Source organism: Triplophysa dalaica, chromosome 14, assembly GCF_015846415.1.
Source record: "Triplophysa dalaica isolate WHDGS20190420 chromosome 14, ASM1584641v1, whole genome shotgun sequence".
NCBI classification, from domain to species: domain Eukaryota; kingdom Metazoa; phylum Chordata; class Actinopteri; order Cypriniformes; family Nemacheilidae; genus Triplophysa; species Triplophysa dalaica.
In genome coordinates this window covers 12,213,810-12,226,101 of record NC_079555.1, presented here as the reverse complement: position 1 = coordinate 12,226,101, position 12,292 = coordinate 12,213,810, and the positions used below count along the sequence as shown (strand labels likewise).

Here is a 12,292-nt window from a genome sequence, read left to right as displayed (position 1 = left end):
GCAGATGTATGTGATGGATAAACTGAGGAAGAGAACTGGAGCCTGGTTCATGCAAGCTAACTTCACAGAGGAAAACATTCTAAAGTCGAAAGACCTGGGACTGACTATGTTTTGTGAAAGCGTTGATGTGTCCCGGGCAGCAGAAATGTGGACATCTCCCTGGCTTACAGACTGTGTCTTGCCCTCCTCGATCTGTGTGTGTACTACTATGGGTTTCAAGTGTGTACTGTCACTCCACAGGTCTTTATGCATAATCTCCCTTATGGGAGGAAAAGGCGATAGCTGGCAGGTACAGAAAGAAGCCTGCTTTACAAATATTTTTAAATTACTGCATATCTTCTTTTTCATAAAGTGATTGCATAAATGAATGGATACCGAAGATCTATAAAAAGTGCATTAAATGCAAAACTAATATGCAACATGCAATGTTAATGAATAAATGTTCTTTTTGACAGTGCATACACATATGGCCATGTCCAATGCAGCGACAGAGGGAGTTAAACCAGGTGACTAAAAGTTTCCTCAAAGCAAATATGCTCATCTACAAAGACCAAAAAGGTGACATGTCTTTGTTTTTGTATTTTGTTTTAAAATAACATGAGGCGTAAACTGTATTTTGTGTTTTGAGTGTATTCTGTGCTTAAGGAGGTTGTATGCAGTAATGAACACTGTTGATTTGACCTAACATATCAAATTGATGCGTTTATACATTTTATTTGTACTTCTAGTGACCAATCCGCTACACTGGCAGATCTGCACTCAACTACTCAGCAGAGGGCCGTTTCATCATTGGTTTATGAGAATGTTGTTTGTGACTGTTTTTATACTTTTAATTGGACAGACAGCAATTCTGATATACGTCAACTATAAGCAAAGACTTTCTTCAGTCCACAGAATCAGGAACTCAAATCTAAGTTTTCTGCTGCTCTTTACAATGTCATGGTGCTCTTTAAATCCCCTTCCTGTTACTGGACAATCAGCTGGATGTTCATGCAAACTTCACCACACAGCGTTCGGGATCACTTTTGTCTTCTGTGTCTCCTGCGTTGTGGGGAAAACAATAGTTGTGTTAATGGCCTTTAAGGCTACAATTCCAGGCAGTAATGTAATGAAGTGGTTTGGGCCATGGCCACCACGACTCGGTGTTTCTGTCTTTATTCTCAAACAGATTGGTGTCCTTGTGTTTTGGTTTTTAATACATTACCCTTGCTTTAACGGGATTATGAACGGTTACCAAGATCAAACGTTAGAATATTATGGGTTCTCAGCAATTGGTTTCTGTACTATTTTGGGTCACCTGGTGCTCAGTTTTATTCTTACATTTCTTGTATGTAACATGCTTTTCACAACTGCCTGTTATTCAATACTGAACATCCATGCAGTTGTGTGTTTGACTACAAGAATATCACTTACACAAACTATTAGGTCACAGCATTATTAATGTATAGCTGGCCTGTTTAAGAGGGTCAGAGACAACAACAAACTCTTAAGAGGAACATTTCTGAGATTGATATATGGTGGCAACATTGATTCACATATAATTATTTTCTGAAATTTTTGATGATAAAATTATGTAAATACATTAATTATCGGAAGGTATCTCAAAGGGATGGTTTTAAAATAAAGACTGATTAATTAAAAATTCCACTTTACCGAGCATCGGGGTTCTTTATGAAACAACAGTTCCAATATATGCTGGCATCTTACTGGCTGCTTTATTACTCAGATCACGTAATGCCTGTTTAAAACCTTTTTGTAACAACATTTTATGTTTTAACTACAATCATTTATACCACAAAATTACAGAGGTCCTACTTGTGTCCTAGATCGCAAATCAGTTTCCTCACTCCCTCCTCCAAATAAAAAGAAACATATTCACAAAATGACCACACAGGCCATGGAAGATGTTCAACTAACATAAGTAGTGGGTGCAGAGAATGCCATGATATTGATTCAATTTCTCTTTTGAACTCTGATACGTCTCCCATTATGTTGATTTAACTATTTTAAGTAGAGCTGTGCTATTCTGCTAAACTGACATTTGCTTTCTACTACCAGGCGATGCATAAATAGGCATGAAAACCCCATCACTATATTAGCTGCAAGCGAGTGCTTAATTTTCATTCTCCAAACACAATATGTCCCCAATATTAAAGGCACTTCTGAATGTCTTTAAAAAGTTAGGAATAAGCAATGCAAGGCTCTTAAACTCTTAAAAATGGTGGACATGACAATTAGATGGCAGAAAAGAATGCATTAATGCAATGGTCTAAAAGTAAGGGGCCTGGAAATCAGTAGATATACATGATAGTGGTTGTCACAACATATTTTACGATACTATACCAACTAAAGTATCAAGATACCAAGTATCAGGAGCTGCGCCATGTTCATGATTCAAGTCTAGAAAATAAACCAAAATTTTCTAAATACACAGATCTAGACGAAACATTTTTTATGTACTATAGTAAACAGCTACTAAAGTACACTAGATTATTTTTTCACATGGGAACTCATTCAAATGAGTGACATATTTCATTTATAGACCGTTTCAGCGGCAACAACATAAACTTTATGGTAGACCTCTGCAAAGAATCAATAACTGTCAAGTGATTTTAATTTATTTTAATAGAATTAATATACAATAAAATATTATGAGTTTTTTGGCACTTTCAGTGAGAGGACAGGAAACGGAGTGGGTGAGAGGGCGGGTGGGATCCAGTGGCCGAGCTAGAGTTTTTCACATGGGGTGTCCTGGGGGTGGCCAAGGCAACTTCAGGGAGTCCATAGACCATGATAGAAAGTCAGTGTGTAATAATGATGTGCGGATGGCGGTTAAATCCGCGGGCGCTGCGGATGACGGGTCGGGTAATAAAAAAATACATTCTGATTAATTGCGGGTGGGTCGCCGGTGTATGATATCATATACAATATAAACAAAATTTCTCAAAAAATACAAATATGTTTTGAATGAATTTTTAATCAGCCGCTAATTTGCAGTAATTTAAAAGAAATGAGCCCGTGGCGGTGGTAGAGGACAAAAGAAAGGTAGGAAAGAAAAGTACCGTGTGGGAGCGTTTTAGCGAAGTGGATTAACAAGGATGAATCAAGTGCTGGGTATGTAATATGCAACGACTGTGAGGCACTGTATGTATATGAACGCAATAAGACTGTTACCTCTTATATGGTACATCATGTGTGTGCTCAATCGAAAGATTAGATTTAAGCATTTACAGACAAAGAGAGTGCTAGAAAATTTACTGAGTAATTAAAGTGACGATCGGATCCGGGTCGGGTGCGGATATCTATATCAGAGAAAATTATACATGCGGGCGCGTGGATAATTTATTTGAAGCAGCGGATGCGGGTGACAGCTTATCTGCGCATCTCTAGGTGTAACCCTAACCTGGCATCAAAAGAGAAATAATAATATAATTTACCTAACCTGGTGTTTGTAACGTGATTTGGCTTAAAAAAATATATTCAACTACCATGAATTGTCAGAGTCTGTATCTCGTAACACACAACTAGATTCGTTACATGGCTGGCCGAACTATGGAGTAATTTAGCTGTATTTTATTAGCCCTTTATGATATGTAAACAGGCTATTTGCAATTGAGGTAATCTTTTGAGTATCACGACCAGATACATAGCTTAAGAATTTCAAAGTTAGCTTAACATTAAAACAATGGTGGTGGCTGTAGCTGACGTTAGGCTACATTAAGTAAACAGGAAAATAGTGAAATGTATTGGCACTGCACTGTTTAAGTGTATATAACTAGCACAAATGTAACGTTAAACACAATGTTTAGGCTAAACCTAAACCTAAACCTGAATCAGATAAGAGAGATCGGGAACCGATCTCTCTTATCTGATTAACCCGTCTAGCGCCAACATTCGTGTTTACTCATACAGCGACTTCAATTTCAAAATGATTTCGGCAAACAAAATCCCGATGCCTAGTCTGAAAACTAACCTTGTGTGCGAAATTTCATTAGTCTTCTGTTACTCGCATCACTTTCGTCGTTGATTAATCTGAAAGCTGCGCGCGGCACCGGACGCTTTTTCAGTAAGTGGTGAAATGAGATGTCAATCATCATTAAACTGCCCAATAAAATGTGAGGTGGCACTCGGGGTGGCAAATCAGATGTCTGAGGGGTCCAGTGCCACCCAGGACACCCCTCTGGCTCCGCCACTGGTGGGATCGGGAAAGGACTATGAGCCGGGACTCGAACTTGGGTCACCCGGAGCGCAACAGCGCCTTAAATCGGAGCACTAACCAAAAGGCTATTGGCTCCGACAATATAAACACAAATTCTTGAAGCTTTGGCATTGCAATGCTACCATAACACAAGTAGACCGTGCAACCCTATTCACGATTATAACTTTATTAATATTATATGGAATCGACATTTACACAAAATGTAAAAAAACCTGAAATTCACAATAGATTAATTTACCTAAATAATACTGGTTATTTTGTTAAAGAATTATAAAATTAAAGATTTAATTTAATCTTCCCTACATCGCACACCAGACAAGAAGTGGAGTGACACGTTTAAAAAAAAGCGACTCAAGGGATGTGTACATTTTCAGCCAACGTATTTTGCATACCACTACGCACATTTGACGCCATCAGCACGCTCACGTCCACTGTATCAATGCAGGGAGAATGGTGAACAATCAGCAACAATCAAATTTACTGAGGAACCGACAACAATTTAATCTACAAACGAATAATCAGTTTTTTTGAAAAAGCAATGACGAAGAAACTTCTGGATTATGAAAAATGGAAGCATTTGAATCATATCGGTTCAGCTTTTACTCGATGAAGACAGCTCCGGCAGGCAAAGGGTCTGAAGGACCATACCATGGTTGCTTTTTTTTGGACAGGTATGTACATGCTTTGAGAATAATTTTATATATTTAGTTTGTAATTTGTTACGTGGATTTACGAAATACATTCATGTGTTTGGTTTGGAGTAGGCGTGGCTTTGGTCGGCGAATCGCATAGAGGGTGGGATTATAATTTCAGTGCTAGCAGGCTAAAATTAGCACCTTTCCAAATCAACCACTCATTCTTTAACGATCTGCAGATTAAAACTGTAACTAGTGGAAGTATGACAACTAGAAAATAAACGTTTTGTCTTCACTGGGACTGGAGTTGAATCGGGTTACTGCGCCCACATTTTGCTCTTTTTTTGTGTAGGTTTGGGAAATTGAATAAAAGAAATTCCATTCCTCATCCTTTCAGGACACCTGGATTAATTGTAACAGGTACCCCAGGTACATTGTTTTAGCAGTTTTTGCAGCATAAACACCTTAAAACTGAAGAGAACTTCAGATTTCACAATGTTTCTATACGTCGCTGAAACCTAGGGCATTTTCCAAACGTATGAGAGCATCCCTATGCCCTACTCCCTTCAACGAAGGGTTGAGCCCTTGAAGTGAACTGTTTGAAGGGTATATGCCATTTCTGTCTCTCATTATGTATTTGGAACTCCCTTCACAAAGGGAATGACTTGCCAAATGTTACCTTGACAACGCCACACGTGCTTTCTGAATCCAGCGTTCGTTTGTTGAAAATAAACAAACAAAAAAATATTGTGTTATTATGTCTTATTTCACCGTTTTAGTGTTTAGTGTTCACTCCACTTGGTATAAATAAAGGAAGTATATGATAAAAGAAACATTTTTAAACATATTAAGTACATTTTCCTGTAAACTAAATGATATTATACTGTATCTTAACCATCTTAAATATATTTTTCACTGACAAAGTAGTCTAAAACAAATACAAACTAAATTATTGTACTTACATTTGTAGGTAACGTCAAAATCCTGCACCATATTTGTTTCAAAATGCCTTGGAGAACTCATAATTCGGAGTTCGGGTATTTGTTTGTTCACTGCATTTGGGTGATGAATGTTATATAAACTGTGGATATAATGCTGGATTTGGAGATCGTGAGCCTAACCCTCCCACCCCGCACGCGCCATATGTTTTCGGAAACAATTGTAAAGCTGTATCTATCTTTTACAAATGTGACCAAACTAAATACTCTTCGAAGATACGAATTACGCAATACTACTCTATAGGTACTCAAGATTAATATGAGATAGGCAGAAACCCTGTGTGTTACGCCCACTTTATTATACTGTTCCATTCCGAATATTCATTAAAATAAAAAAAATGCTTAAAAAAGTCAGAAACGTGTCTTGCTGCCGTCACCACGCAACAGGAGCAACAGGTGACACAATTAGGAAATCACCCGTGAGGCCAGGCCATCTCATTTCAGTTCAGTTGTTCGACTTTTGAGGCTGCGGGGTTTGAAGACCAAGTCCTCGTTCTTAAGTCGGCGACCTTAGAAGGTTGCAGCCCCTGGCAGACGCTGTTTTCATATATGCGGTGGTGTTCCACTCGTTTAACCTAACTTCTTACAGCATTAAAAGCCAAATATTAAAACAATAAACAAAACATTACCATTATATATGTTGACGCAGGTGCACATGACATTATATCGTAAAACAATCGCCATAGTTCAAAGAAACATACTTTATCGTACCGATCACAATATGCGATACATCATTACTGTTACATTTTCAATTTCTTTGAATATTTCTACAATTGAGATGAGCATGCGCATATTACCACACCAGGTCACCAGGGAATATCATAACACTAGCTGGAACCCTGCCAGAATGGGCCAATTTTCACTACAGAAGGACAGATAATCTATTTAAGTGAGCCAGAACTTCAGAGTCAGCCTTATTCTTTTTGAACCAATGCACAGCCATGGGAAGGGTTTATGTTTTTCTTTTCTCCTGTCTGCTATCCGTACAAATTGGCTTCGCATGCCAGCTGCTTAATAAATTTGAAATGCCTTATATTTTCAAAACTGGGGATATCATGATTGGAGGAATTTTTCCCATTTTTAACAAACAAGAAAATTTAATTGCATCATTTGAAAGAAAAATGCCAAGAGTTAAATGTAATGGGTAAGTTCAAAGCATGCATGTAATTAAAAAAAAAAAAATCTCAATAATCATGTTTGATGTTTTTCACAAATCTTCTACACAGATTTGACCTGCGTGCTTTCCGTTGGACTCAGGTCATGATGTTTGCACTAGATGAGATAAACCGGAATGAGTTTTTGCTTCCTAATATTTCTTTGGGATATAAAATAATGGACTCTTGTGCTTCTCCCACTAATGTTTTACGTGCTGCCCTCATGCTGCTAAGTGAGCAGGAGGAAGAGAAATCTACAACGCAGTGTCACCTTCCACTAACAGCTCTTGTAGCTGAATCAGGATCATCACAATCTTTAGCTGTTGCTGGAACACTCGGACCATTCAGAGTGCCGATGGTAAAATGAATCATTCTTGATGAGTAATTGCATTTTACATGCTCCTGATGGTTTTAAACGGTCAGTTTACCCAAAAACATTTACATATCCTCATGTGCTTCAAAACCAGTATGTTAATGCTGCTCTTACAATGATACTAAATAGGGACTGAGATGTGAGGTCATTAATATTCTACGTTATTGTTACATGAAAGAAGTCATACTGTTTTGAAAGAACACAAGGCTAAGTAAATGACAGATTTGACATGTTTTTGATGTTTAATACAAATTTTATCATTTACATTTAAAACGTTTTGTTTATTCATTTTAGGTGAGTTACTTTTCAACATGTGCATGTTTAAGTGACAGAAGTAAATATCCAACATTTTTTCGTACAATATCAAGTGACTACTACCAAGCAAAGGCATTGGCTTCTCTTGTACAGCAACACGGATGGACCTGGATCGGAGCTTTACAGTCTGACAATGATTATGGAAGAAACGGAATATCAGCCTTCACAAAGGAAGTTGAAAAAATTGGAGTTTGTATTGCATTTGTTGGCACAATTTTACGAACATATCCCCAGAATAAAATCAACGAGGTTGTTGAACTGATAAAACAATCTGCAGTAAAAGTGATCCTGGCATTTGTGCCAGAGGGAGATCTTTATCCTCTAATGAAAGAAGTTGTGAGACTAAACATCACAGGAATTCAGTGGATTGCAAGTGAAGCGTGGGTAACTGCAGCCAGGCCATCTACCCCGGAAATGTTTAAGTCTTTTGGAGGGACAGTTGGATTTGTGGTACGAAAGATGGCAATGCCCAAACTAGGACCTTTTTTGAAAAACATCAGTCCTTATTCTACCTCACAATCTATGTTTGTCAGTGACTTCTGGGAAACAATGGCCGGCTGTAAACCCTGTCTTAACTGTACACCATCTGCAAATGTTAAGCTTAATCAAATATGTAAAGGAGAAGAAAAACTTAATTACACTGACAAATTTTTCGATGTATCACAACTGAGAGTAGCATATAATGTTTATCAAGCCGTGTATGCCATTGCACATGCCATTCATAAAGTGATTTTTTGCAAAACAGATGAAAATAATGTCACAAAACAGTGTCTAAACATATCACAAATAACTCCTAAACAGGTTGGAAAATATAAGTTATACAAAGTATAAGTATCATTTTTAAACATTAATGGTTTAACAATACCGTAATTCATTGTAAGGTCAGCGATCGCTTGCAGAAGGTGAATTTTGTAGACGACTATGGAGAAAAAGTGTTCTTTGATAAGAACGGAGATCCACCCGCATCGTATGAGCTCATAAACTGGCAGCTAAGAGATGGAGAGGTGCTTCATGTTGCAGTGGGTCATTTCAGCACCTCCACAGATGGAACATATAAACTTACAGTAAAAAAGGATTACATCCGTTGGAACACAGGAAATTTGGTACTAAAACATTACTCTTTAACATATGCAAGCAAACAGTCTTAGTTTTTTTCTGTTGTCATACATTATCTAACACATTGTTTTGTCAGATACCGAAGTCTGTCTGCTCGGAAACCTGCCCAAATGGCACACGAAAAGCACAAATCAAAGGACGGCCAGTGTGCTGCTTTGACTGCATCCCATGTGCTGATGGTTCCATATCAAATACAACAGGTACCGATTTAAATTCACCTGCACTGCCTAAATACCCCTCATCAATTACAACAACATCACAATGTCTTGTTTTTCTGCACTTCACAGGAGCAGCAGATTGCATTCTGTGCCTGGAAGAATACTGGTCGAATGAGAGGCGAGACAAGTGTGTCATAAAAGCCACTGAGTTTCTATCGTATACAGAAACAATGGGGATAATTCTGACTGCTTTATCCCTATTTGGAGCTAGTCTTACTTTGGCCACTATTATTGTCTTCATACACTTTCGAGAAACACCACTAGTTAAAGCGAACAACTCAGAGCTGAGCTCACTACTACTTGTTTCTCTGTTCTTTTGCTTCCTCTGTCCGCTTACTTTCATTGGCGAGCCGACCATCTGGTCATGCATGCTACGTCACACAGCATTCGGGTTCACTTTTGCCCTTTGCATTTCTTGTGTTTTGGGGAAAACCATAGTAGTTGTCACTGCTTTCAGAGCCACATTACCAGGAAATAATATGGCTGGAAAGTTTGGGCCCGTACAACAAAGAATCATTGTTTTCTCTTGCACTGCAGTTCAAATAGTCATCTGTATACTATGGCTTAAAATTAGCCCACCATTTCCTGATAGAGCTCTTAAGTACAACAATAAAAAGATCATTTTAGAATGCAATACAGGATCCGATGCGGCATTTTACGCAGTTTTAGGATATATTAGCCTTCTCGCTGCTATCTGTTTGGTTCTGGCGTTTCTAGCTAGGAAGCTACCGGATAATTTTAACGAAGCCAAATTCATCTCGTTCAGTATGCTTGTATTTTGTGCTGTCTGGGCAACATTTATACCTGCTTACATCAGTTCACCTGGGAAGTACACAGTTGCAGTGGAGATTTTTGCAATTTTGTCATCTGCCTATGGCCTACTGTTGAGTATATTTGTGCCAAAATGTTACATTATTCTCATAAAACCAGAGAGAAATACTAAAAAACACTTGATGGGAAAACTTCGAAAGGCAAGTCTTTGAGGTCCATACGTCATTTCAAAACAATCAAAGCTGACCAATAAATTGGCCTTAAGAGTAAAATTGTCAACTTTTATAAAGTCTTAGTATATCTCATGCATTTTAAATCATTAAATGTATTTACATAGTCTTATATAAATTATATAGTCTTTGAATATACATATACGTTTATATATAAATAGGCCACAAGATGGATCCACAGGGGCCACAGATTTTGTGGCAATTTTATGAAATGTATCGTGCAATTTTATGAAATGTATCGTGCATTTTGGTCGATCAGAAAAAAATTATCAAAATAATTCATGTTTTAGCATTGTATAACTGAATATGTTTTTGGTTTAATTAAAAATCTAAGTTTAAGATTACAAGTCTTGATTTGGGGGGCCGCGAAGCGATGCACTCTACACAAAAGGAGTCTTACAACAATGAAATTTGAGAACCACTGCCTTATATAATTGAAAAATTTACGAATACAACCAGAGTAAGGAAACATTTTCCTTATGTGTCTTTAAAAGGCTTTTTAAAAGCTTTATGTTCTATATCCATGCCCAATAAGACAAAATCTTAAAAAATGGTAATAAACTACATTTATAATTTTCTTAAATTAATTGACCAAATGTATCAAACTAGAAATTTATAGTCTTTGAGATTTCTAAAGGTTGCTTTAATTACTCAATAAATTTCAAGAACTCAAATGCACAGCTGTCAATCGACGTCATAAGTAAAGCGTTTATTAAATAAACTATTGCCATAGAGTTTAGGGTAGGAGGGTAGGAGTTAGGAAACATTTCACACCTGGCCATGGGCATGATGTGTGTATCTTCTGATCACCAAATTATGCAGTCAACACCACGAAATGAACATCAACTTTGTGATTTTGACCCAGAAAGGTGTCATCATCTAAAGATTATCTTAAAAGCTTTCTCTAAATGTAGTCCATTAAGTGGGCCTGCAACAGAATAACTACCAGGTTTTAAAACTACTAACACCGACAACTCTCCAAGTTTGTGTAGGCCAAACCTGCGCACATTTTGTCCAGTAAATCATGAATACATATCAAACACGGCCTATTGGGGCCATTACTATGCATTTTTCACTTGCTTGAAGTAAGTACTCATCACTGCGCAACAAGTAACAGCGCGCTGATTCATCTGCGTTAAAGATATAAAGACATGTAATGTGGCTATTCTTGTGTGAAGTTACTAATGAAAATGAAAGAACCCACAGCAAAAGAGAGAAAGCACAAGCAAAAAAACAAACATCAAGCGTTATGCTGGGGTTAGTATTGTACTGTCTTGATTGGATTTGTCCATCTACACTGTTAGCCCAAATGTTCAAAATAATCAAACAGATTAAAAAAGTAAATAATTTAAATATTTTAAGTTCCTGAAACACTATTTTACTTTTGAATAAAATATAATGATTATTTTTTATTCACTTTAAGTTTTTACTAAAACTCAAAAAAAATGTATTTACTCTTTGTTCAATTTACTTAATTTAAACAAGTTAATTCAACACAATTGTTCAAAAAGGATTTCCAATTCCCATGCGTTGCGTCAGACTGCACTAGCAGAGTACATTTTTAAAATATGATTCATTTACATGTTTTTAGTAAAATTAAAGACTTTTTAATGTTCACTTGTCTTAGATATTTAGAAGAGTTTGATATATTTTTCAGTTTTGTGGTTACCATTGTTTTGAAGAGTGGTGCACGTGATTAGGCTCTGCGATGCTACATTTGACCTCTGACATGTGTTATGTTACCAGTGAGCAGAGACTGTGCTAATGCCAGTTCTGAGATCAATCTCTTCTAGGTCATTTAAGGCTGCATAAGTCGAAGAGTTACATTTAAATAAAAAAAAAACTGAAAGAATTTAGTTTAGTTAACTTGAAACTGCAATTTTGGTGTAGTTGTTTAAGTTCTGTCTACTTAATTTCATAAAAAGGATCAATTAAATATTTAAGTCACACTTGCTAAGATTTGGTAAGAACTTTAACTTGACAGTAATCAAAATTTGAAAGTTCTGCTTAAAACCAATGACTCTCTAAAAAAAACTCAAAATGTTTGAGTATTGCCAACTTATCCGGGTTTACAGTGTGCAATGCATTGACGATTAAAAAGAATGAGGGAATGTGATTATTAGAAGTTCAGAATGATAGGGATGCTCCGATCAGGATTTTTGCAGCCGATACCGAGTACCGATTTTTTGTAATCATGATCAGCCGATCCCGGTTTCGATGCTTTAAGCTTTATAAAACTGATATGAAAGCTCTGTGATCACTG

General features: G+C 37.0%; 1 protein-coding gene across 1 annotated transcript; it reads left to right on the top strand.

Annotated features, from left to right (window-relative positions):
* Positions 1-6,856: 6,856 nt before the first annotated feature.
* Positions 6,857-10,011, top strand: LOC130435960 (extracellular calcium-sensing receptor). Its single transcript, XM_056766856.1, has 6 exons — positions 6,857-6,996; positions 7,079-7,364; positions 7,674-8,495; positions 8,576-8,797; positions 8,887-9,010; positions 9,098-10,011. The coding sequence occupies exons 1-6, from the start codon at positions 6,878-6,880 to the stop codon at positions 10,009-10,011; spliced, it is 2,487 nt and encodes an 828-aa protein (XP_056622834.1). The 5' UTR covers positions 6,857-6,877.
* Positions 10,012-12,292: the final 2,281 nt, after the last annotated feature.

Coding starts and splice junctions, on each gene's coding strand:
- LOC130435960 (XM_056766856.1), top strand. CDS start 6,878: ATGCCTTATATTTTCAAAACTGGGGATATCATGATTGGAGGAATTTTT. Junction 8,496..8,575: donor CACAAATAACTCCTAAACAG/GTTGGAAAATAT, acceptor ATTCATTGTAAG/GTCAGCGATCGCTTGCAGAA. Junction 8,798..8,886: donor GTTGGAACACAGGAAATTTG/GTACTAAAACAT, acceptor TTGTTTTGTCAG/ATACCGAAGTCTGTCTGCTC.